Source organism: Silurus aristotelis, assembly GCF_946808225.1.
Source record: "Silurus aristotelis genome assembly, chromosome: 22".
Lineage (NCBI taxonomy): Eukaryota > Metazoa > Chordata > Actinopteri > Siluriformes > Siluridae > Silurus > Silurus aristotelis.
In genome coordinates, this window is record NC_139595.1 from 13,688,784 (window position 1) to 13,712,504 (window position 23,721).

The following is a 23,721-nucleotide window of genomic DNA, read 5'->3' on the forward strand; positions in this document are numbered from 1 at the left end:
ATTACACTCACAGTGAGTACATGTACTGTACAGTATATAGTTCTGTAGTAGCGTAGCCTATGCATAGTTTCTCTGCTTGTTTATTAGTTGAAGTGTCCTATGACATAAAAAAGGAGTTTAAGATACACGTCAACGCATTTACTTTCTGTACTGTATTAACATTTTACTTTATTTTATAATTAATAATTATATTTTTATTAATAAATGTCATTATTTCAACATCAAACTCCATACACACCATTCCCTATAAGTGTTCTGGTCTATCGTGCTATCTGCGAGAGACCTGGAAAATCAGCCAAGCAAATATGTTTCGCTGATGTGGCAAATGCAATTCCGCGAATTAACCGGTGGCGCAGGATTCAAACCGCGGTAAAGCAGGGGTGTATATAAATATAAATATATAAATACAAATATAAATATAAATTTTTCTCTTTAAAACACACAAACATTCAAAGAAAATTACTTCTAAAACCCTTGAGTGACTGAAATAAGTCATTGGCAATATCCCAGAAAGCACAGTGGGAAATTTTTAAATAAATGAATTAGTGAAAAATACGAAGTATAATTGTACATTGACAGGATGTTTCTAGTCCTCTTTCAAGACAAATTACAGTTTTCTGAAGTATTATTGTAATTTTTTGCACTGTTTACAAACTAGACCAGGTAAACTATTGGTCATTAGATATAAACACAGATGTAGCAAAATAAATGAAACTTTTACTCTCAATATTCACTGACTGTTAATTCAACTTAGTTACTGAAAGTATTACGATCATAGATAGTATTATGATCATAGAGGAAAAGTATCTTTATGACACTTAATGTATGTATGTGTCTTTTGGCTTCTCCTGTTAGGGGTCGCCACAGCGGTCCATCTGCATGTTTGATTTGGCATTTATCTCCCCATTTATCCGGGCTTGGGACCGGCACTAAGAGTGGCTGGGGTGGAGCGGTGAGAGCGCCGCATCCTAACCACTAGACCACCAGGGAACCTCTTCATGACCCTTAATGTACAGAAGGAAAAAACATGTCCATGTGATTTAATTAAAGATAGATTACTGCATACTCAAATGTATAATAATATATTTAAATATCATGTTAGATAGTGATGAAATGATCGTTATCCAGAAATGAAACTCTGTCCAGCTGGAAGCGTGACAAACAGCATTTATTTACTGTCGAATCCTCTTTTCCCATAAGAGTGTTTGCTCCCTGCGCTCTTAAACTGAGTTTAACCTGCGGTCAATCAATGGACATCTCTACTCATCTTTCTGAAAAATGACGTCCCAAACAAACAAACACACACACACAAGATGGGTGGTAGAGGTGGAAGTTGGAGGAAGGAGAAAACTGGAAAACCCAGGCATATCAGTAATCTGAGCTCAGGATCAATCCGGTGCTTGCAATGCAACCCGTTGTGCCACTCTGCTGCCTATATAAAAAACTAATCAATAAAAATATGTCTTACTAAAGCAGAAATATACACACATACACACAATTATTGTTTTATCTGGTGCTCTGATGACTGTTTTTAATTTTGCTCTAGAGCAGCATCTTTGCCTATTAAATAAATCAACAGGACACACCCTGATAGCTCTCATGAGAAACACAAGAAAGAGAGATAGAAACATGCCATGAGTCATTTGAGCTTGTTGTGTAGACAGGAGACTGACTATTTTTATTTCCAAAAATGTGTTTAGTTAAGAAAGAAAGAAAGAAAGAAAGAAAGAAAGAAAGAAAGAAAGAAAGAAAGGAAGGAAGGAAGAAAGAAAGAAAGAAAGAAAGAAAGAAAGAAAGAAAGAAAGAAAGAAAGAAAGACGAAGATATACTGTATAAAGACAAAAACATAAAGTTACAGTGAGACAGACAGATAGAAAGATAATGTAGACAACAAAGTAAAATTTTGGGACTAACACATATTATTAAGAAAACATATAATAAAATGTTTTGCCCAAACAAATGCATTTTGTTTGATAGGTTATTTTGGAGACAAAAACAGGAAGAATGTAAAAATCTTTGGAAACTAATGAAATTCATTTCACTGTGGCTCCTGAAAGATTAAAAACACTGTAAAGAGAAGAGAAGTTTAACAGAGAGAAGTTTAAATAGAAAAAAAGCTCAATGAAAATTATTAAAAAAGCAAACAGCAAAAATACAAAGATAATTTACAGGCATTTGTGCACATGCAGTCTATTTGTTACTAACATACTAAAAGCGTGTCACGCGCATAAATCCCAAATCTGGGGATTTATAATCAAAAAGTTATAAATAATAAGAACCTTGATATCTTGTTAACTTTAATCTGAAGCTAAAGAAGTGGGGAAAAGGCTTTTTGCTGAGTGACTTTCACTGAGCATCCCAACGACCTCTAAGCTTTTTTTTAAGCTTGATATGGAAAAGTGCGCACTTTTATTTCTGCTTCTCGGAGGCGCGCATCCATCCCGGGAGAACACGCGCAACGCATGCACGCGCACGCATACAAACCTTCGTCCTCGCCCATGCGTTCGTCCTTCCAGGTACAGCAGAGAAGCATCAACCTCATCCACCCTCCGGCCGGGACTCCGCCAAAGAGCCTAGCGCAGGAATTTCCGAGCTCTTCCGCCCCAAAAAACACCGACCTCCCTTCCCAAGAGAACGGCCAGCAGTACTCGACTCTTCCCAAATGGGACGCGGCCAGTGCACAGATGGAGCGATGTGCAGGATGCGGGAGGCAAAGAGAAGAGGCGGGTCAAAGCTTTCCAGATGACCAATCAAACCCTTCCAAATGGCTAACCGAACCCTGTTCCCGGGAAAAAAACAGACCGGAAGCGGAGTGTAAGCACGCAGAATCCCGCGAGGCTCCCTAACAGAGATGTAGTGCACTACATTCTTGATATATAGGAAGGATGGAGTCGAGCTTCCAGTAGTAGGGATGGGTGATACGATAATTTTTTCTCGATCCGATACAAATTACTTTCGGTATCGTCGATATCATACTTTTTTTTCTGTCGGTTTTTTATATATTTTTTTTTAATCCATCAGTATTAATATTAGGGAATTGTCCTGGTAAACTAAAATTAAGAAGCATTAAGAAACGTGTAGCTACATACAATTCAATATCAGACTTACATGGAATATTTTTATGTGAGACTTTGATACTTTTCGATATTTTTTGAGGTTTTTGGAAGCCATCAGTATTTTATATTAGGCAATCTGAAAATGCCTGGCCTTTTTTTTTTTTTTGTTACAATTAATAAACATTATATAAACATAATTAACAGGAATATTTAACGAAATATTATGTCACCCAAAATATATTTAAACTGTCACATAATAGCTTATTTTTTGCATTCATTTCCCTTTATAGGTTTTTGTGGACATCTGTTTCTTCTCTGATCAACTCTTCTGCTAAGAAAAATCCTTTTTAAATGCACAGATGATGCACAAATCCCAAGATATACGACTGAGTGACAATGCTGACTAATTTAAATGATGACACTCCCTGTCACCCTATCAAAAATATATTTGTCCATAATTATGTATTAAATTATTTCCAATAGTCTATTCTCTTCTTTTCATTGCTTTTCTCTCAGGTGCACTGCTCCTTGAAATGAGTGTAAGTTTAGCTTTGAGTTCCTATCCAATTAAATTTTAGCCGTCACATTACATGTTGCCGGAATAAAAGGTACCAGCCAAATGCCTTTCAGGATCAGCACTGCGAGAGCTTAGAGTGTAAAATCCATCTTGCTTAAAGCTGTTGCTTTATCCAATCAGACTGTGAGTTGCTGACTCAGCGGCCATTTAACAGTCATACAATAATGTCACTAACGGCCTAGGTGTAAAATGCATCGTCCACCATAGATATAGATAGATACACTAGGCTCTTCTAGATAGGCTCTTCTCTGTTCTGGAACTGAGGTGGTGGAACGAACTTCCTCTAGATGTCAATACAGCTGAGTCCCTGGCTATCTTCAAGTGACGGTTAAAGACTTACCTCTTCCTGAAACACTTAAATGAGCACTTTCCAAGTTTGCTTTGTAGAATTCATAAGTTATATTTATATTAGGTTTGTAATCTTTTTATTTGTCATGGGTGGTCACAGGTCCCCCCCAGTCCCCCTCAATTCGAGCACTGAATATATCCCTCTAGGATGTATCCCTTGTACCCAGTTACTTGTACTAGAACAGGCCCACTGCAATCTTGGCCAGTACTAAAGATGATTCAACATGCTTGTTCTGATTTCAAGAAATCTAGATATTTGGTGTTATACAATGGTGGATTTAATCTTTATGTACTATCCACAGACTAATGACATGCATAATCATTCATTTGTATTTAAATGTGCTGTGTTAAAAGCAAATTCATCCATAATTATACAATTTATATATTATCGGAATTTGGATCATCCATCTCCATACCCCCCTGTCCTCTACAGCTGCCTCTTTCAACCCAACCACCTGCATGTCTTTCCTCATCACATCCATAAACCTCCTCCTTTGCCTTCCTCTTTTTCTCCTTCCTAGTGGGTCCATCCTCAGCATAATCCTACCATATATCCCATGTCTCTCCTCTGTACATGTCCAAACCAAATCTCGCCTCCTTCACCGTGTCTCCAAAACGTCCTACATGTCCCTCTAATTAACTCATTTCTAAGAAAGTAGGTTCTTTAATGCTGTTTAATTAAGAGATAAATGACACAATGTGTCAACTGTAGCTCTTTTGTGGTATCAAATAATTTTTTTTCACTAATTGCCTGTCTAATAAAACGATAATAAATAATAAATGAAATAATAAATAAATAAAACATGAATGTGGCATAAAATATAACTGAATAATATGCCAGAAATCTTGTTGTACAGTTTGTTGGCATGCTATTTACAATAGTAATAATAATTTGGTCCAGTAGTAAAAGCTTACTTGACTTTTCATTTTATACAGTACACTTCTAAATGCAGTCTAGGTCTTGTTTTTGCCAGCCTGATAGGTCTAGCTTTCTTCTTTGCTGTTAAAATGACACATGACCACATTTTTAGTTTAAGAACGGTTTATTTTGTTTTCAGTAAAGCAGTAAAAAGGCCCAGATTTCCTGGAACATGTGAAATGTGCGCCGTGGGATAAAAAAGTGCAATAGCCCCACCCCTTTGTTTAAATAGATGGAAATGCCACGGCACATTAGACATAATTGACCCCAGAGTGGTCAAATACAGCACCAGGTAGAGGAAAACACATCTCAGATGAACTTGAAACAGTACATGTTACCGATGATGTGATTCATTAATCATTAAGAAGAACTAATTTAATATTAGACGGGTAATACACTGGCTAGTGAAGCTTATTGAGAGAAGCTTAGTCAACTAAACAAAATATAGACATATCAACACACCAGGGTTTAACACACACACACACACACACACACACACACACACACACACACACACACACACACACACACACACACACACACACACACACACACACACACACACACACACTTTAACTTTCAGACAAACCGCTTTAAATCTTAAAAAAAAATCTTATACAGTATTACAGATTTCCACAGTGACTAAAATGCATAAGGTACTGAAAGCAAAATAAAACAATATTTTGTTATCATGTGTACAAACTCGGTAATAATGTCAAGGTCAAGTTCACATGGTGCAAACAAAACAGCAACAAAAGCAAAATTAACCTGCAGTTACATAAGCCATCATACTGTATGCATACGATATATAATAGCTAGTTCTTTAAATATAAATGGGTAAAACGTCTGTAGATCAAGTGATGGAAGCACCAATTCCACCTATTTAAGGAATGTCAGGAAGTATGTCATTTATTTTCAGGTTCAAAACTCATTTATTGTAACATCAGCACTATTATTGCTCTTTTAGTTGATTTTTTTTATTTTTCTTTTTTAAATTTGTTATCCTGATTTTGACCTGCTTGTACTGTAAAAGGTATTGATGTACTACGAGGACACATGTGCCCAGAGTCCCATTTTGTAGAATTCTTCATGAATGGAATTAATAATACTTTTTATTCCCTAAAACCAGTAGAATCCAAATTCTAATACAAGTTTTACAATTGTGTAAAGGGCAGAAAAGGAGTACAAAAATACCACCACTGACATTTTGTTTTGAATGTGTTTGACTGGAGCACAAAGGTCTCCAAGGAGGTAACCAATTTAGGCACAAATGTGTATCATGTATAAATATGAATAAACAAAAATAAAGTGCATTAGACAGCTAATGCACGATTTTAAACCAATTATGCTACTATTGCCACCACAATGCGAAGGGAAATATAATGGCTTTTGTCTTTTAAAATCTCAAAAAAATAAGAAATAAGTGCCTTAAGGTATACAATGACAAATAATGAACCTAGATATTAGTATTTTTGATTTGGTGTACCCATCTACAAAATAAGATCTCGGCAACATGGTGGAATGTGTCACGTGAACAGCTTTCCTCAGCTTCTCTTTGAGTTTGTAAAAAAAGAAAAAAAAAAAAAAAAAACTTTCCTGTAGGTATAAAACAGACTTTTTGTACATGATAGGATTGTTTTTGCATATCAAATGTACATTCTAGATCATGCAGTAGCACCATTGTTTCTTGAGGTCATTTCACATCCCAAGAGAGTCTTTACTTTCTCCTCCTGCCGCAGAATTTGCCTTGACACCCTACGCCACCTGAAAACGAAAAACATCACAATCAAGTTAGGGGCATACTCAAAGGCACAGCAATGTTCCCTTCCCTCAGCTATTTGTTCATTATACAGCAAATTCCATATTCAAGATTTTGCCATATGTAACGGACATACATATACACTGCGTTTCTTTCTCTTTGAATTTCCACTAAATCCTCTGAAATAAATTATAGCGTACATAAGGAAAAAAGCAAGGGAAAGAAATGAAAAGGGATTTATTGTTGTGTTATTTAATCCTTCATACAACACGTTTTGCCCCCAAAATAACCTGGAAGTTATCGATCGGAAAAGATCAAAATAAAGCCAAATCAGAAGCGACACTCTGTACAGTGACATTTCATCAACCAGTGGCAAAGCTGTGGTTAGACAAAGGACCCCAAGTTCTTTCCACAGCAACAGATAGATTGTTGGCCTGAGGATCAAATGATTACATTGCATTACAATGCCTAAAACTGCAGGTAATCCAGATAAGTGAATTGTCTTACCCACAGGAGCCAATCAAATTAGAAGCATAGTGTCAATCAGCACAACTTTTTTATATTAGAGAATTTTACTCAAAGATAGCAATAAAAAAATTGAATGCATTACTAATAAATATCAGCATTCAACACTTCGAACTGTAGTGCCAGGTGGGTAACGTGTTTTTTAAAACCCCAGCTGGGATGACACAGGCTTCATTGGCAGACAGATGGACACACCCAACCTGAAACGTGTCAGTGAGTTCGTGTCATGCCTATTAGCATGTGTGTGAATGCTCTCAAGGAACCTTCCATGTGGTCCTCAGTAGCTACTATTCATTAATGTGGTTAGGATGGGTGAAGGAAAATTCAACTTTATCATGTTGAATATGAGTTTCATCTGAATATGCCAGGTAGGTGAACCATTAATAGATAACATACCTCTGTAGCCTCCACCACCCAGGAATCCCTGAAGTGAACCGTATTTGGCGGCTTTAGCTTAAAAAAGAAATATGTAAAAGAAATATTATTATCTTTGCATGATTTCACTTACAGTTCCCTTAAGCTTTATGCATGTTATATATTTTTTTTTATATATAATTTTACAGTATCCTTTCACAGCATTCAACTAACTAATGAAAGAAACAAATCTGTTTATAATCAATATTTGGATTTTTTCTGTTTGATTAGTTCTTCACATTCACTGTAAAGCTGCACACACAGCACAGCAAAATACAGTATGATGTGACTTACCTTGCTGAGGTGTCAGACCGGGTACATATCCTCCTAAAACACAAAGATTTTTTTTATATGAAAAACAGTATATATTTAATATTATTTTTTCCCCAGATTTTACCAAAGTAGATCCTGCTGATTGCATCTTCATTTTGAAAGTCTACATATCAAACCAACTGACTGAGATTTATATATATATAAAAAAAAAAAAAAAAAAAAAAAAAAATATATATATATATATATATATATATATATATATATATATATATATATATATATATATATATATATATAGAGAGAGAGAGAGAGAGAGAGAGAGAGAGAGAGAGAGAGATAGTGATTTAGTCCAACTGTCTCAGCTGCCCTATGATGCAGCATGGGGGGCAATAAGAAAAATCTAAAGTGATGGGCATCATGTAAGATTATGATTTGTGTCTAACTAGTTAACATAGCTTTGTTTTGCAAGTGTTGCCACAGCCATAGAATTTACTTGTATCATAATTAACTGCTAAATATTAAACCAGAACTCTGCAGTGGATATAGGTGATCTATAATGCTTAGTGTAGATTGAGGAAAGTTAAAATTATTTAATAGATCAGCTGTTGAATTCCAGTAGTGGATAGTAACGGAGTAAATACAATTCGTTACTCTACTTAAATAGCTTTTTCACATATCTGTACTTTACTGAAATATTTCCACTTAGAGAGACTTTTACTTTTACATTACTACATTTCAAAGTCTAATATCTTACTTTTTAATAAATTTTATTTAGCAAAATCAGTTGTTCCATTTTTATTTATGGGTGGATGAAAACGTAACTGGTCAAACATGCAGCAAGCCACCAATCAGGGTAAAGCATGCATGCTGATTTGAACTTGTTTTGACTGGCACTTGGTGGTATCTACTTAGCACCAACATACAGTTCAGCATCAGTTCATCAGCAAGCAGAACATTTTGAGAGGAATAAATGACAGAAGAAAATACTGATTCTAATTTGCCACAACACCTGTGGACTTATTTGTGTGATGTTTTTTAAGTAGTTGAAAAAAAGTTTTTAATTTTAATAGATAACAATCACTGTTTGACTAATTAATTTCATTCTATTAATAGAGTAGGGATAAACAACTATGAGGAACAAAACTTATAGGCAATAAACTTACACATTCCTTTATATAACTTTGTTACCGCTTAATCTGTGAAAAGCTGCTTTTCGACAAAGTCCATTGTAAAAAGCGCTATACAAATAAAATTGAATTAAAATGAGATCGGTGTACTAAGAGTTACATTGGAGTCTATTCACATAAACTAAGTTGATTAAGCCAGATGGTAATAGTATCATTATAGCCATAATAAATCATAGTACTTTGGATACTTAAGTACATTTGAAGGTAAATACTTTTGTACATTTACTCAAGTGAAAGTTTAAAGGGAGCACTTTTACTTTTACTTGAGTAATATTTTACCTTTACTTTAACTTAAATACATAGATTTATGTACTAACCAATTTTAACCAATCTGTCATTGCCCAAATACATTTGTAAAAAAATGGCAAACTGTATAGACAAAATGCAAAAAAAAATAAAAATTCAGTTTGTTTATGGTCACTCAGGAAAGGAGGAGCTGATTGAAGAAGATAGAAATAACTTCTATTTCAGTTTTGTTTGGTAAGAGCAAACTTAAATAGAGTTCATTTCAGGTTATTCATTGCTTATCAGCACCTACTTTAAGTAAAGTCCTATCACTCTAATCCTACCAGAATACCTATATAGCAAAACACATTCAAAAATCCGTTAAATGTGAAACAACAAATATTTTTTCTCTTCTAGATGATAATAAATGTTTACCAAAGAAGCTACTGTCAAAGTATGTAACTTTTCATATAAACAGACAAGCAAGTAATCTGTAGCTAAGGTGCTAAGCAGGGTAGGACACTACTAAAAGTGAACACCAACTAGAGTAGGAAGTAGAGAAGGATCGGTTTTGGTTTATGGAAATAAGCATGATCATATTTAAAGAAAAACAAAAAGCTCATTGCTGACTCAGAATGCAGAAGATAACAATAGACCATTGCTCGTAAATGATCAGACCAGCGTGAGGTTTCACAGTATGCAATAATGACTGTCAGTGGTACAAATTCATTTTGGATGATATTTGCACCAGGGCCTGGTATGATTTTACATAGCAAATAGCAAAGGTCTATCAAATTCCCACACTATTTAGCTACTGATAGCACAAGGCACATTTTTCCACCATCAGCATCTTCATGCAGGTAAGTGATTCAGAGTTTGGGAGAAATAATAGAAAAAAAAATGCATATGTGGATAAAAAACAAAAAAAGTGTCCCAGCATCTACATGCCAAAAAAAAACGATGAGAGGAGGAATTCTGTTTATAGTTTCTAAATAGTTTTGCTATGGTGTATATAATAATATTTATCTTCCTTCATGCCAAATAGATTTTATTTGTGACATGGGACTTATTTTTGCTTTTTATATTAAAGCAGAAAAACTTGTATAAGCACAATGTTTTTTTTTTCTTATTATTTTATCAATGCTAATTTAATTATTGGTAAGTTATTGGCACGTCAGTGTCCTAAAATAAATGAAAGCCCAACATGGTGTACAGAAAGAGAAAGAAGCTGAAAGGCTATCTCAATTCCACATTTATGCAAATCAAGCATCTCTCTTCCAGCTCGTACACACAATCATGTTTTATGTGTGACATTTCCTTGTTTAGTTTTGCACTAGTGCTAAATGGCTTAATGGGAAAATAAAATTTGTATGTCATTTTAAAAATATTATAGCAACTGGAATTCTGCATGATATTTTTTTTTTTTTAGTAGGATGATTAGATATACCTGCTTTTGAAAGAGGCTGTTAAAAATCGTAGTATTAGATAGTATCACCCAGTGGTTGATATCAGGGTACATCTTGATCTCTGTTTCTTTCTCTTTCTGCAAGTGTGCTGCAAAACCGAGCTAATGTCAGGCTTTCAGTCATTACCTGTCATCATCTTGCAATACTGCCACAATCCCGGTCCTACTCCAGAACAAGGGTAAATGCACTCAGTTTCAAATGTATAGCAAAGAGGTGAGAGGCTGATCACTCTTTTTTCTCTCTGTGTAAAATGTTTTGCCTTAAGCAACAAGCTCAAGACTTCTCAAACTGTATGACATTTTTTGCACCTAGTATTCATCACAATGTAGCTTTTCTCTATGCTTTCACCTGCATGGTCAAATGCGTATGTATATAAAACCACCACTGGTAATAAATCAATCGTTTCTCCTTTTAGCACACTGCTGTCTTTGTTATATGGCTTTTGGTTGCATCTCGTCCCCAAAATGTTTATTTTTAAGCTCGATGAACAATAGATAACCCAAAAATAATATCCTGTAATTTCCCTTGTAACCAGAAATACTGTCAGACCTGCTGTTTTTTTTTTAATCATTAATCCACAACATACACCAAAAAACACGTTACAGATTCACATATATAAAGTACAAACAAAATGCTGCAGATTGTCTCACCTGGATAAGCCTGTGGATAGCCTCCATACGTTCCTGGGGCAACAGCTCCTGTTAATAGGAAAATTTTATATACCAAAATAGTGCAGCACTTCACCTACATGTTCTAGAAGTTTACGGCAAAGATTATAAAGAGTATAAAGGAGTATGTTCATACATAAGTATGGTAAATACATTCAATATTTATAGTTAGGTTTTAGATCATTAAACATCTTCATGCAAATCTTGTTCCTATTATGACTTCTGTACTTTATAAAAACTGTACATATGCATCGTTTTTTTTTTTTTTATATGACAAAGAACACCATGAAGATCATGGGGAACCCTACTGAGACATACAGTAGCACTGATAGTCTTCTTTCATATATGTTAAATAATGTCTTCTTACAGAAAGCCAATTGATTGATATTAACACTATGGGTATTAAAGAAATTTGTGAATAATTTAGTTATTAAATATCATCAAAAATAAATGTTAGGAAATATCAAGGAAGACGTGTGTTCTTCTTTCGGCTGCTCCCATTAGGGGTCGCCACAGTGGATCATCCGTCTCCATACCACCCTGTACTCTACATCTGCCTCTTTTACACCAACTACCTGCATGTCTTCCCTCACCACATCCATGAACCTCCTCCTTGGCCTTCCTCTTTTCCTCCTACCTGGTGGCTCCATCCTCAGCATTCTTCTACCAATATAATTCATGTCCCTCCTCTGCACATGTCCAAACCATCTCAATCTCGCCTCCCTCACCTTGTCACCAAAACATCCTACATGTGCTGTCCCTCTAATAAACTCATTTCTAATCTTATCCATCGTCGTCACTCCCAACGAAAACCTTAACATCTTCAGCTCTGCTACCTCCAGCTCCACCTCCTGTTTTTTACTCAATGCCACTGTCTCTAATCCATACAACATCGCAGGTCTCACCACAGTCCTATAAACTTTCCCTTTCATTTTTGCAGATACCCTACTATCACAAATCACTCCTGTCACTCTTCTCCACCCACTCCACCCTGCCTGCACTCTTTTCTTCACTTCTCTAACACACTCTCCATTACTTTGCACTGTTGACCCCAGGTACCTGAACTCCTCCACCTTCTCCACCTCTTCTCCCTGCAACCGCACCACTCTACTGCCCTCCCTCTCATTCACACACATGTATTCTGTCTTACTCCTACTGAGTTTCATTCCCCTTCTCTCCAGCGCATACCTCCACCTCTCCAGGCTCTTCTCAACCTGCTCCCTACTCTCACCACAAATCACAATATCAAGGAAGACGTGTGTTAATTTTCTAAATGCTGTCATTGGTGTTTTAATGTTGAGGTTGATTAACGGTTACCAGTGTAGTAAAGAATGCTATTCTGTGTAAAGTTTTATATGAATATTTGTTAAATCTTGGTTGCATTTGACAATTGCTTATGGTTATTGACAACACACAGCTATCCAATCTTAAAATAATATCAGATTTATTGATTTCCTATTGTTTCATACCTTTAAGCCAAAACAAAGTTTGTTTCAAGAGGGGTGGTCTAGATGATCAATTAAAACCAAACTGGATCAACTTGGACTGTAGGTATAAACTGCATGCAGGTAATTACGAAAAATGTAAATCGGCCGAATGAAGTTAACACCCAAATATTTATGTCATATATAATATATAGCTTCAGTATCCAGCTCTGTATGTGGCTCTTTGTAAAGATATATACATGGATGACAAGCATTTTCTGTTTTTTTCTCACCTTGCTGATATCCAGTGCTCAATGACCCATAGCCTTAAGAGATCACAGAGAAGACTGTTAGGACACTGAGTCAAAAAACGGTTGAAGAAAGTGAAGGTAGAGGTTCCAAACTAAAAGAATTCCTTCCCTCGCCAGAGATCTTTTATCACCACAGAGGATCTGACTGTACATAAACTTTTGCTTAATTTAGAAAAGACCGTTAGAAGCTGAGCTTCAAACAGCAAAAAACTTCCACAGGGAGTTATTATCAGACATTCCCTTCTCCTAACTTCAAACAGCACTAACTAGATGTTGTGGAGAATTACTGTAGTGATGTTACCACCAGTCTCAAATAGGGTCAGCATGCAACATTATAGAGCCTGTAGTATATATTGTCTGGATATTTGAGTCCAGAGTTTAACAAGATTGAATATAGTTTACACTTTAAACTGTACTCCTGTCTATATTCATCCCTTTCTGTCTAATTCAAATATCTCACTCTCTCTCTCTCTCTCTCTCTCTCTCTCTCTCTCTCTCTCTCTCTATATATATATATATATATATATATATATATATATATATATATATATATATATACACACACACACACACACACACACACACACACACACACACACATCTATCTATCTATCTATCTATCTATCTATCTATCTATCTATCTATCTATCTATCTATCTATCTATCTATCTATCTATCTATCTATCTATAATATTATTAACCTTATTTTCATACTTTATAGTTATACTTATTTTAATATACTTTATACCTTTAATACTATATTTTTTATTTATTTGACTTTATTTTATTTTTATATTTTATTTCTATTTTCCTGTTTACATGTTGGACAGTCGTAAAAAGCATTTCACTGTCGTCCTCTGTTTAAATGTGTATGTGACAAAAAAAATGTGACTTTGAATTAGTTTATAAATCTGAATGTGCAGATGTTGTACCTGGTTTGGGTGGTTTAGCTGCTCCAGGGCCAACACCAGAAGGATATGTCACACCTGTAATAGAACCATGATATGATCACATACCCTTAAATTAGTAGGAACTTCTAGCAAGTATCCGGTTCTTTTGGTTAGGGCCATCTGCAATTAGTCAGACTAATTGTAGAAAGATCAGAACAACATTAGGAATCTGGTTCCTAATCATGTACTTACTGTAAGTGCTATAAGGTAAAGCCTGAATTTGTTTTACACATGCATTTCAGGACGTGGCTCATTTTATTGATCTTTCTCTTTTTGCCTTTTATACATTATACAATTTTTAAGGCAAGAGAATTTTGCTTATTATACCTGGTGCTGTAATTGGCTTGGCTCCTGGAAGAACTGGAGCAAAGCCACCATAAGGACCTTAATGAGAGGAAACTCTGTTTAACAATACTAACTTTAACTCTGTATTTTCAAATATACTGTGAACCTGCTGCTACAAAATCAAAACCTGGGTAAATGGGAAAATTTTATTGAAATGTACCCTGAAATGCAGTGTAAAATAAAGACTCACCATAGCCACCATATGAGGTCGCACCTGTGAACATGAACAATGTCACAAATTTGTTTAAAAATAATACAAATAATAATTACAAATAGGAAAACACTTGCCTGTCTTGGGAGCTTTGAAAGGAGTACCTGAAAAAAGATTAGGTGAAAATAAAAATGTATTCAGATGAAAGTAGGATTAAAAAAAAAAGGTTTTTAGCATTTTAATAATAATAATAATAATAATAATAATAATAATAATAATAATAATAATAATAATAATAATAATAATAATAATAATGAAATATAGCGACCTCTAGTGGACAAAAATGCATAATGATTATTTTGATGCACTTCTCAAATGAATAAATATTAATTTGCAATAAAATTTATAAATTCAAAGAAGAATTCAGTAATCAAGTGTCAATACAAAGAGGTCCTACTGATTCTTTAATCTGACACCATGAATAGGATAAAATGTTAATTGTTACAGTATAAACTTTCCTAAAACACAATTGTCTACAGAAATTACCCCTCTTTTTAAATATGCATGTCAAAAACAAGCCCATATATCAGCCCTACAGGTCCAAATAAAGTTTACAATTAAATCTATAAATACATATAGATTATGGGTGACACACAATGTCTCACTCTGTATCTTAAATGATTTATATCAATATTTGTTGTTAATGTAAATTGAATTAGGTCCTCAACACTAAGAAAGCTAACTATATTAAGAACATAGATGGAAATGTTTTTAATCCATAAATCTAAATACAAGAATTTAATTCAGAATGAAATGTATACCTTGAGGTACATCACCTCTGCCTGCATAGAAAAAGCAGAAAATAAGCAATTAAAAGACGCATATACATGAACAAACACAAGAGAACTGTAATGGGGGGGAAATAACTAGAGTTTCTTGAAAAAAAACATGATTGTGTTTTCTCATATAAGAACAATCCAGAAGTCACACCACCATTAATGAATTGAACTTGATCTTATTTCCCCCTCTTTTCTGTTCTCTATTAAAAAAAAAAAAAGAAAAAAACACGGAGAAATCTGACACATTATGTAACACTCACAAACTGTGTACGCCACCACAAAATGTTTAATCTGGACACCCAAAGTATTAAATAAAAGCATGCCATGTTGACATTAAGCAGAGTTTGCTGCAAGGTCTGCATGGTTAGTGGAAAATGACAGAAACAGATGGGCAGACTGAAGGGTTATTTTTTCTAGAGAAACATTTATTACAGAATTTCATGCCACATAAGCGATCTTACTGGGCTTAGGAGCCTTGCCAGTTTCAACACTAGGTGTCGGTCCTGCCAAGAAACAACAGGTTCCACCTTCAACCTTTTTCAACAGTTTAAAGAAATGCAGCACAGAGGTAACTGGCTTGACGGGCACTGCCATGAAATAGTAGCCTGAATCAGCTATGAAGCGTTATGTTAGCCCTAATTAGCCAGACATAGACCTCTGATAGGAGTTCAGTGGAAAAAAAGGAAACAATCATTTTCAAGAGCAGATAGCTATAGATATAGAAAGATGTCTTTGGCCATTTAACAGCTGCTCTGTTAAGAAAATACCTAGCTGAGCTTATCCAGGGTAACCATTTATCAGAATGAAAGCGCTAAGCACAAAGCCGAGTACAATTTTTACAACTTCTACCATATCCCCAAGAGGAAGTCTTTTGTACCTTATATATCTTTTACCTTGGAAAATTAACATATTTACAATTTTAGGCACAATTATCTTTGTTTTTCTTTTTTTCTGCATCTATATTCAGTTGCTACTTAAAAAGTCTGACTGTACTGTATATAAGATTCTCTCTGGGATTTTGCTAAAAAAAAAAAACTAGTTACCCATATACATAAACATCATCACAAAGGGATATTTTGTACTTCTGTGGTGTTGCAAGTTTTTGGTGCATTTTTTATCTGCCAGCCATTCACCATCCAGGATGAAGTCAGTATTAGCTTCAGATGTTCTACATAATCTATCCATCACTTTTCAAAGTGGTTTGCCAATGGTGAAACATTTTATAACATGAAAGTCTTCAGTGTATTAAAGCTAAAATCGTTAAGCATTAAATGTTACTGACATTAACAATGTAAATGTAAAGTGCCTGTGTAAGATCAGCTGGCAAGCTTTGTATGTTTTAATATCTTGTTATAGGAAAAACTATCATTTAGTTTTAAGTGAAATATAATGGACTTTAGAGCTCATTGAAAAGCATATTTGTAGAATTTTGTAGACTTAATAGGCTCAAAAAAAAAATAAAATAAATAATATATATATATATATATATATATATATATAAAGAGTACTTAGTACTTAGAATGGTCTAAACCATATAAAACAGTGCTTCTTTTGATCATACAGCATAAATGCTAAAATGTTAAAGATCTTACCTGGAACAATTGTTCCATCAGGGGCGAGAGTTGGGCCCCTTGCTTTACAAAAAGAACAGTTGCAGTCAGTGACAATGATGAGAAAATGAAAAAAAAGATGGGTATTGCAGGTTTACTTAGCTGAGGCAAATGTATTTCTAGTACCTGGTCTCACAGGCAAACCCGTGCCATCGGGAGTAAAGAGTCCATCATCATCTGGCAAAACACCCACAGCAGGTGTAGCTGCAGGTTCCGAAACACCGGTTCCAGTAATGCCAGTACTTAGGCCACCTATAAGAGAGTACCACACATTAAACAAATGCCTAGGACAGACAACCTTTTTGTTGGATGAGCTACTGTGCGACAGAGCGCAGGCATTGTCATACCAGTTTTAGAAGGTTTGACTCCAAATGGATAGCCTGTAAATAAAATTTTTTTTTTTAACTTGCATCCCCAATTGAATGTAGGCGTAAGTCATTAAAAAGAGAGAATTGGAAGAAACTGACAGAACTTGGGGCCTGGGCCATGAAAAACATGTCCTGGTATATACAGTACAACAAGTTGCCTCAAATGTCTTTCTTGTTGCCGGACATCAATGTTTTTGCTTAATAGGTACTTATGTACATTTTTGCTGTCTAGAAAGCATATCCTTTATTACATGTTTTAGGAAATGTATTTCATGACAACTCAATGATTAATTAAATAAAACATAAAAATGTCACTGATACTGTGGCAAATATTCAAATCTTAATTTTTTTTAACACCATGGCTCTTAAAGAAATACTGGCTGGAAGGCAGTGCTGCGGAGTGGTAGCTCAGTGGTTAAAGCACCGTGTTACTGATAGGAAGGTTGGGGATTTAAGCCCCCAGTATCGCCAATTTGCCACAACTGTGCCCTTGAGAAAGGCCCTTAACCCTTTCTGTGCTCCAGGGGTATGTTTGATGTATGATGGCAGATATGTGAAGTGAATAATTTCACTGTGCTGTAATGTATATGTGAGAAATGAAGGCAAATCTATTTCTTAAATCTATAGAATCTAAATTCTATTCAATTGCATAATAAACCCCCCACAATGCATCACACACCTCTGATCCTCTGGCACTGCTTGACTCAAACCATAATCTCTTAGGGTACAAGAAAGGCATTCTTCAAGGTAGCAGAATTAATATCCTCTTAATATACCCGATGTCTGAACACTGAGTCACTGAGTCACTAGCAATTTTCAATACGACTTCTAAAGTCCTACTGCTGTTAAAAACATATAGCTTTCTAACTATATTCCCTCCCAACAGAGTTCTTAGATTGGTGGTGTGCATAGTCTGTAACCTAATAAACAAGTCAAGTCAAGTCAGGTTTATATCTATAGCGCTTTTCACAACAGACATTGTCTCAAAGCAGCTTTACAGAATTTAACAGTGAAGGTGAACGATGTGTATTTATCTCTAATGAGCAGCCATGGCGACTGTGGCAAGGAAAAACTCCCTTAGATGTTATGAGGAAGAAACCTTGAGAGGAACCAGACTCAAAAGGGGAACCCATCCTCATTTGGGTGACATCAAGGGTGTGATTATAGTCTTCAAACAATACAGAACACTGGAGAGTGAGAACTAACATGAGCACTGGAATGTAAGATTATGAGTAATGTCCTTCCTACAATCTTATACAGTCATTTGAGATTATGGAACCAGGAGTTATTGAGCAACTCATAAAATAGCTCAACATTTGCGATCATCATAATCAACATGGACGTATTTAGCTAAAGTGTATCTCTAAATTATTTAATCCAAGTGTCCAATTAAAACAACATGGCTTGTTGTATCTTGAGAAAATTTTACATACACAAAGTACTAGCTTACATAACATCAAACATTAAAGCAGCTGGTACAGTTAACATGCAATTAACAATAACTAATATTACACAATCTTCAAATATCAAAAAGCATATTGATCTTATGGTACTAAAAGTAAAGCTGTTACATTTTTCAAGGCTTAGAATCATAATTTACCTCCAGTTCCAATTCCAGTCCCTGTTGGTACTCCCCCTGTTCCTGTTATAGTTCCTGTACCTCCTACAGTTCCTAGAAAGGTTTGATATTGGTGATTACTAATTTTAAATTTAAGCCACTTATTATGGATTGTAAGATTTGAAAAATATAAAATGGAACATAATTGAGAATAAATCTTACCATATTTAGCAGGCTTACCTCCAACAGGATATGCTGTAAAGGTATAAGGCCATGTTATAATATATATATATTTTTTGTAAACATTTCCTCTGGTAAAATTAATTTCATGATCATTTCAGGTTTTATTTGGGACTAGCAATAAATTAAAGCAACTTGCACTTTTGTTTTCAACTTGACATTCAGTCAAGAAAAGTGTTTTGTACTTTTGAAAATGACCCTGTTGACATTGAAACAGGTTTGCAATGGTAAATGAGAAGTAATGAACATTGGACAAATTCCTAGGACATCGATCTAATATTAAAAAGCCTGTATTTAATATATTTTAAAATGAATTACTTCCGACTCCTGTGGCTGTTCCCGGGATTCCGCCTGTTCCTCCAACGACTCCTTGCGCTGTACCAACTCCTCCTTACATCCAGAGAGAAGCAAAAATAAGTCACATTTAAGATAATGCTCTGTATCTTTATTCTTTTTTACATTACTTATAAGAATTCAGAATTAAATGTAAGGTGTTTGATGGCAATGCTATTTTAAGAGTACATTACATCTACTATTTCATACATATATTATTAATATAAAAAATACAGAGAGAGAAAGAGCGAGAGAGAGTACAGAAAAGCTAAACTTCTTCTTCTTCTTTTGGCTTCTCCCGTTAGGGGATTCAGCATTCTTCTACTGACATACCCCATGTCCCTCTTCTGCACATGTCCAAACCATCTCTATTGGGCCTCTCTAACTTTGCCGTCCTACATGTGCTGTTCCTAAATGGCATCGTTTACCAAAATTGTATGAAGCACATAGCCCTGACTTTACACTTCACTGAAATCACTAATCACTCTCACTAATGCTCTTGTGGCTGAAATTAGCACAATTCCCCACAGCCACCTTCCAAAATCTAGCTGATTGTCTTCCTAGAAATGGTAGCTCAGTGGTCAGAATGTGGAATAAATCGGAAGGTTTTGAGTTCTGAGCAAAGCTCATAACCCTCAGATGTTTATATGTATAAATGAAATAATTGTAGGTCCCTCCAGATGCTGTAAAGTTGCAATGTAAATAAAAGCAAAGGGGAGACTAAATCTGGGACAGGGTGTTCAACAAGCACATTTGTGTGCTGGTAATGTGTTGACAATCATTTGGCTATATTGCTATATTGTGTTTACAGGGCAGGGCCATTTACAAGCTAAATACATGTAGCTTTGAATGTGGAAAATTGGATAAAAAAACCCACAATCTCCAGTCTCCACTGTTGTCAGATTCTTCATTGAACCTCTATAAGTTCCAATAAAAAGACAAACTGAAGAACATCTTTTGAAGGTCAGATGTCACTAAAATATTTAAAATTATGCATACTGAGACTCTAATCTTTTTTTTTTTTTATTGTTATAAACATACTTAGCAACTGCCAGCAACTTGAATACCAACATCACCAGAACCTGGGCAACATGACTAACCATTTTGGTTAACTTCAAAATTATGTATTCGGTGAGTCAACATTCAGACATAATTTAAAGTTTTGTTATCTTTGAGTGTATGTACATACCATATTTCAGTGCTTTAGCACCAGCAGGATATCCTAAACATCACAACAAAAAGAAAACCCTTAGGTTTATTATTGTGAGTTGACTACAAGTACTGCAGTATCCTTTTAATAATATACAACTGGGTTTTATTTACTCTAACAAACTTTAAAATACAATGCACCTCCTGGGACACCACCTGGTACACCTCCTGGCACACCACCTGGTACACCACCTGGTACACCTCCTGGCACACCACCCGGTACACCACCTGGTACACCTCCTGGCACACCACCTGGTACACCACCTGGTACACCTCCTGGCACACCACCTGGGACACCTTTAAATAAAAAAGTTTAACAATAAACATTTAAACAAGCATGTAAATATATAATTATATATCATAGATGTTACCAAATGTACATACCATATTTTAATGCTTTAGCACCAGCAGGATATCCTAAACAACATAATAAACAAAGCCTGTGTTTTACTACTGTAAGTTTCCTACACCTTTGTGAGACTGGCTCATTTCATTACTGTATAAGTGTGTTTAATGTACTTTTATTTCTTTTAATTATTAAAGCGGAAAAAATATATTAAATAAAATGTACCTCCTGGAACACCTCCTGGAACTCCACCTGGAAGACCACCTAGGACACCTCCTGGAACACCTCCTGGGACACCTCCTGGGACACCTCCTGGGAAACCACCTGTAAATGAAAAGCAAAGTTTAACAATAGGTTTTTCAGACAAACATTGAACAACACATTGGTATTTAAAGTTTTAAAGTTATATATTATAGATCTAACCAGATGTACATACCATATTTCTGTGCTTTAGCACCAGCAGGATATCCTAACAAAACACAGTAAAACAAAGACTGAGTTTATTCCACTTAATGCAAATGATATCTTTTTTTTTTTTTTTTTTTTTTTTTTACAAAACTTTTTTTATCAAATTATATATATACTGTATGCATGCAAACTATAAAATAAAATGTGACATACCTCCTGGCACACCTCCAGGCACACCTCCAGGCACACCTCCTGGCACACCTCCTGGCAAACCTGTAAATTTTTTTTTTTTTTAATGAGCTGTGATATGAACATGTAACACATTTAAAAATAATCTAAAAAAATTGGGCTGCCAAAATTAAGGTGTTAATAACACTAACGCAAATTCGATTTTATTAATTACCAAAACTAATTACTTAAAACTGATTATTTTATTAATTAAATGATGAATTAATAATTTCTGTTTGACTATTTTTATTGAAAATTGTAATAAATAAATATAAAAGAGGCGAAAATAAAACCTTCAGCACAACACACATTTATTCACGACGCCCTTTCTTTACTCAAATTAAAAAAGGAAATAAACCACTAATAATTTTTAGTCAGTAAACATTTGTTTTACTGATGTGCCAAGTCTCAAATTAAGCACCAAAATCTGCCATAATGCACACATCCGGCAATTAAAATCGTCCGTGTGGAAACATAGCAGAAGTTATGTTTGGTGTCCTGATGATTTACGTAATTTAAAACACCATAATTACTTTAAAACATTTACAAGAGTATTTTTATGCTGTATATTGAATATGGTTTCACTAATAATAATACATTTTCATAAAACATCCATATTTGTTCATGCCCATTTTAATTAGAGAATTAGAACTTTAGTTTAATTAGTATTAAAAACTTAAAAGTATTAATTTAAGGTACATTTAAAAAAAAAATGTGCGATTAAGTTAAGATTAATCACAAATTTACTCATGACGATCATGCTATAATTTGCGATAAAATTTTTTTATCGATTGACAGCCCTATTGTGTATATATTTAAAGTATATTACAGAGGTAACCAAATGTACATACCATATTTCAGTGCTTTAGAACCAGCAGGATATCCTAAACAACCCAATGTAAAACAAATACTTTGCTTGACTACTGTGACTTTACTGCACATATTGCAAGATGCCCTTTTTATTGAATGTAAAAGTGTTTAATTTTTTTTTTTTTTTTTTTTTAATTTCTTTTTTTTTTTTTAAACAAACCTCCTGGAACACCACCTGGAACACCACCAGGAACACCACCAGGAACACCACCAGGAACACCACCTGGCACACCTCCTGGCACACCTGTAAATGAAAACCAACTTTTAAATATGCTACGGCCCAAACATGTAAAGTTTTTAAAGGTTATATTAAAATAAAAGTTAACTCGTGACAATCATGCTATTAATTGCGATTAAAAATTGTAATCGATTGACAGCCCTAATAAGTATATATTTAAAGCATATTACAGAGGTAACCAAATGTACATACCATATTTCAGTGCTTTAGCACCAGCAGGATATCCTAAACAACCAAGATTAAAAAAAAAACACTTTGTTACACTACTGTGAATTTATTGCACTTAGTTTGCACTTAGTGTGCCTTATTTTATTCATATAAAATTGTGTTTTAACAAACCTCCTGGGACACCACCTGGAACACCACCCGGTACACCACCCAGGACACCACCTGGCACACCACCTGGCACACCACCAGGCACCCCACCAGGCACACCTGTCAAAAATCATTTATACTGCAAATATTAGAAAAAAATTATATGTTCTAAATATATTCAAAAAGAAATTGGATGCACTTTAATAAATTTCCTTCCTATTTACACTATGCCTATAGGCTTAAATCCAAATACAGATCCAGAGAAATATATTTTAAGTACTTAACAAATACAAATCATATGATTGTGTTATGCCCCAGGTTGTATACTATCTAGTACAATTTGTATTGGTTTGGATCTGTACTCCTGCAAAATCAATGCTGTACAATTTATTAGACAACATTATGTTTTATTTATACATCATTTATTGCTGTATCTAATATTTGATAATAAAACTTTCTTTCGGCTTCTCCCGTTAGGGGTCGCCACAGCGGACCATCCGCATGTTTGATTTGGCACATGTTTTTACGCTGGATGCCCTTCCTAACTCAACCCTCCCCATT

General features: G+C 34.8%; 2 protein-coding genes across 51 annotated transcripts in view; both read right to left on the minus strand.

Annotated features, from left to right (window-relative positions):
* Nucleotides 1-2,804, minus strand: part of limk1a (LIM domain kinase 1a) — a 55,830-nt gene extending 53,026 nt beyond the window's left edge. The window contains 1 exon segment of the mRNA XM_083525740.1: nt 2,485-2,804. Coding sequence (XP_083381866.1) covers nt 2,485-2,542 — 58 coding nt within the window. The 5' untranslated portion in view covers nt 2,543-2,804.
* Nucleotides 2,805-5,005: 2,201 nt separating this feature from the next.
* Nucleotides 5,006-23,721, minus strand: part of elna (elastin a) — a 73,215-nt gene continuing 54,499 nt past the window's right edge. For 3 of the 50 annotated variants that reach the window (XM_083525560.1, XM_083525549.1, XM_083525527.1), the window contains exons 36-63: nt 23,185-23,280; nt 23,038-23,070; nt 22,768-22,851; nt 22,589-22,621; nt 21,723-21,782; nt 21,538-21,570; nt 21,339-21,425; nt 21,140-21,172; nt 20,897-21,067; nt 20,736-20,768; nt 19,532-19,603; nt 19,196-19,228; nt 19,016-19,087; nt 17,395-17,427; nt 17,174-17,299; nt 17,030-17,071; nt 15,899-15,940; nt 15,420-15,440; nt 14,736-14,762; nt 14,638-14,661; nt 14,430-14,486; nt 14,085-14,138; nt 13,135-13,167; nt 11,400-11,447; nt 10,876-10,911; nt 7,893-7,925; nt 7,581-7,637; nt 5,006-6,664 (exon numbers count right to left, since the gene is read on the minus strand). In XM_083525560.1, coding sequence (XP_083381686.1) covers nt 6,618-6,664; nt 7,581-7,637; nt 7,893-7,925; nt 10,876-10,911; nt 11,400-11,447; nt 13,135-13,167; nt 14,085-14,138; nt 14,430-14,486; nt 14,638-14,661; nt 14,736-14,762; nt 15,420-15,440; nt 15,899-15,940; nt 17,030-17,071; nt 17,174-17,299; nt 17,395-17,427; nt 19,016-19,087; nt 19,196-19,228; nt 19,532-19,603; nt 20,736-20,768; nt 20,897-21,067; nt 21,140-21,172; nt 21,339-21,425; nt 21,538-21,570; nt 21,723-21,782; nt 22,589-22,621; nt 22,768-22,851; nt 23,038-23,070; nt 23,185-23,280 — 1,520 coding nt within the window. In that variant the 3' untranslated portion in view covers nt 5,006-6,617. Of the gene's footprint in view, nt 6,665-7,580; nt 7,638-7,892; nt 7,926-10,875; nt 10,912-11,399; nt 11,448-13,134; nt 13,168-14,084; nt 14,139-14,429; nt 14,487-14,637; nt 14,662-14,735; nt 14,763-15,419; nt 15,441-15,898; nt 15,941-17,029; nt 17,072-17,173; nt 17,300-17,394; nt 17,428-19,015; nt 19,088-19,195; nt 19,229-19,531; nt 19,604-20,735; nt 20,769-20,896; nt 21,068-21,139; nt 21,173-21,326; nt 21,426-21,537; nt 21,571-21,722; nt 21,783-22,588; nt 22,622-22,767; nt 22,852-23,035; nt 23,071-23,184; nt 23,281-23,721 lie in introns of all 50 variants that reach the window. The other 47 variants (XM_083525550.1, XM_083525548.1, XM_083525543.1 and 44 more) reach the window with 44 other exon arrangements.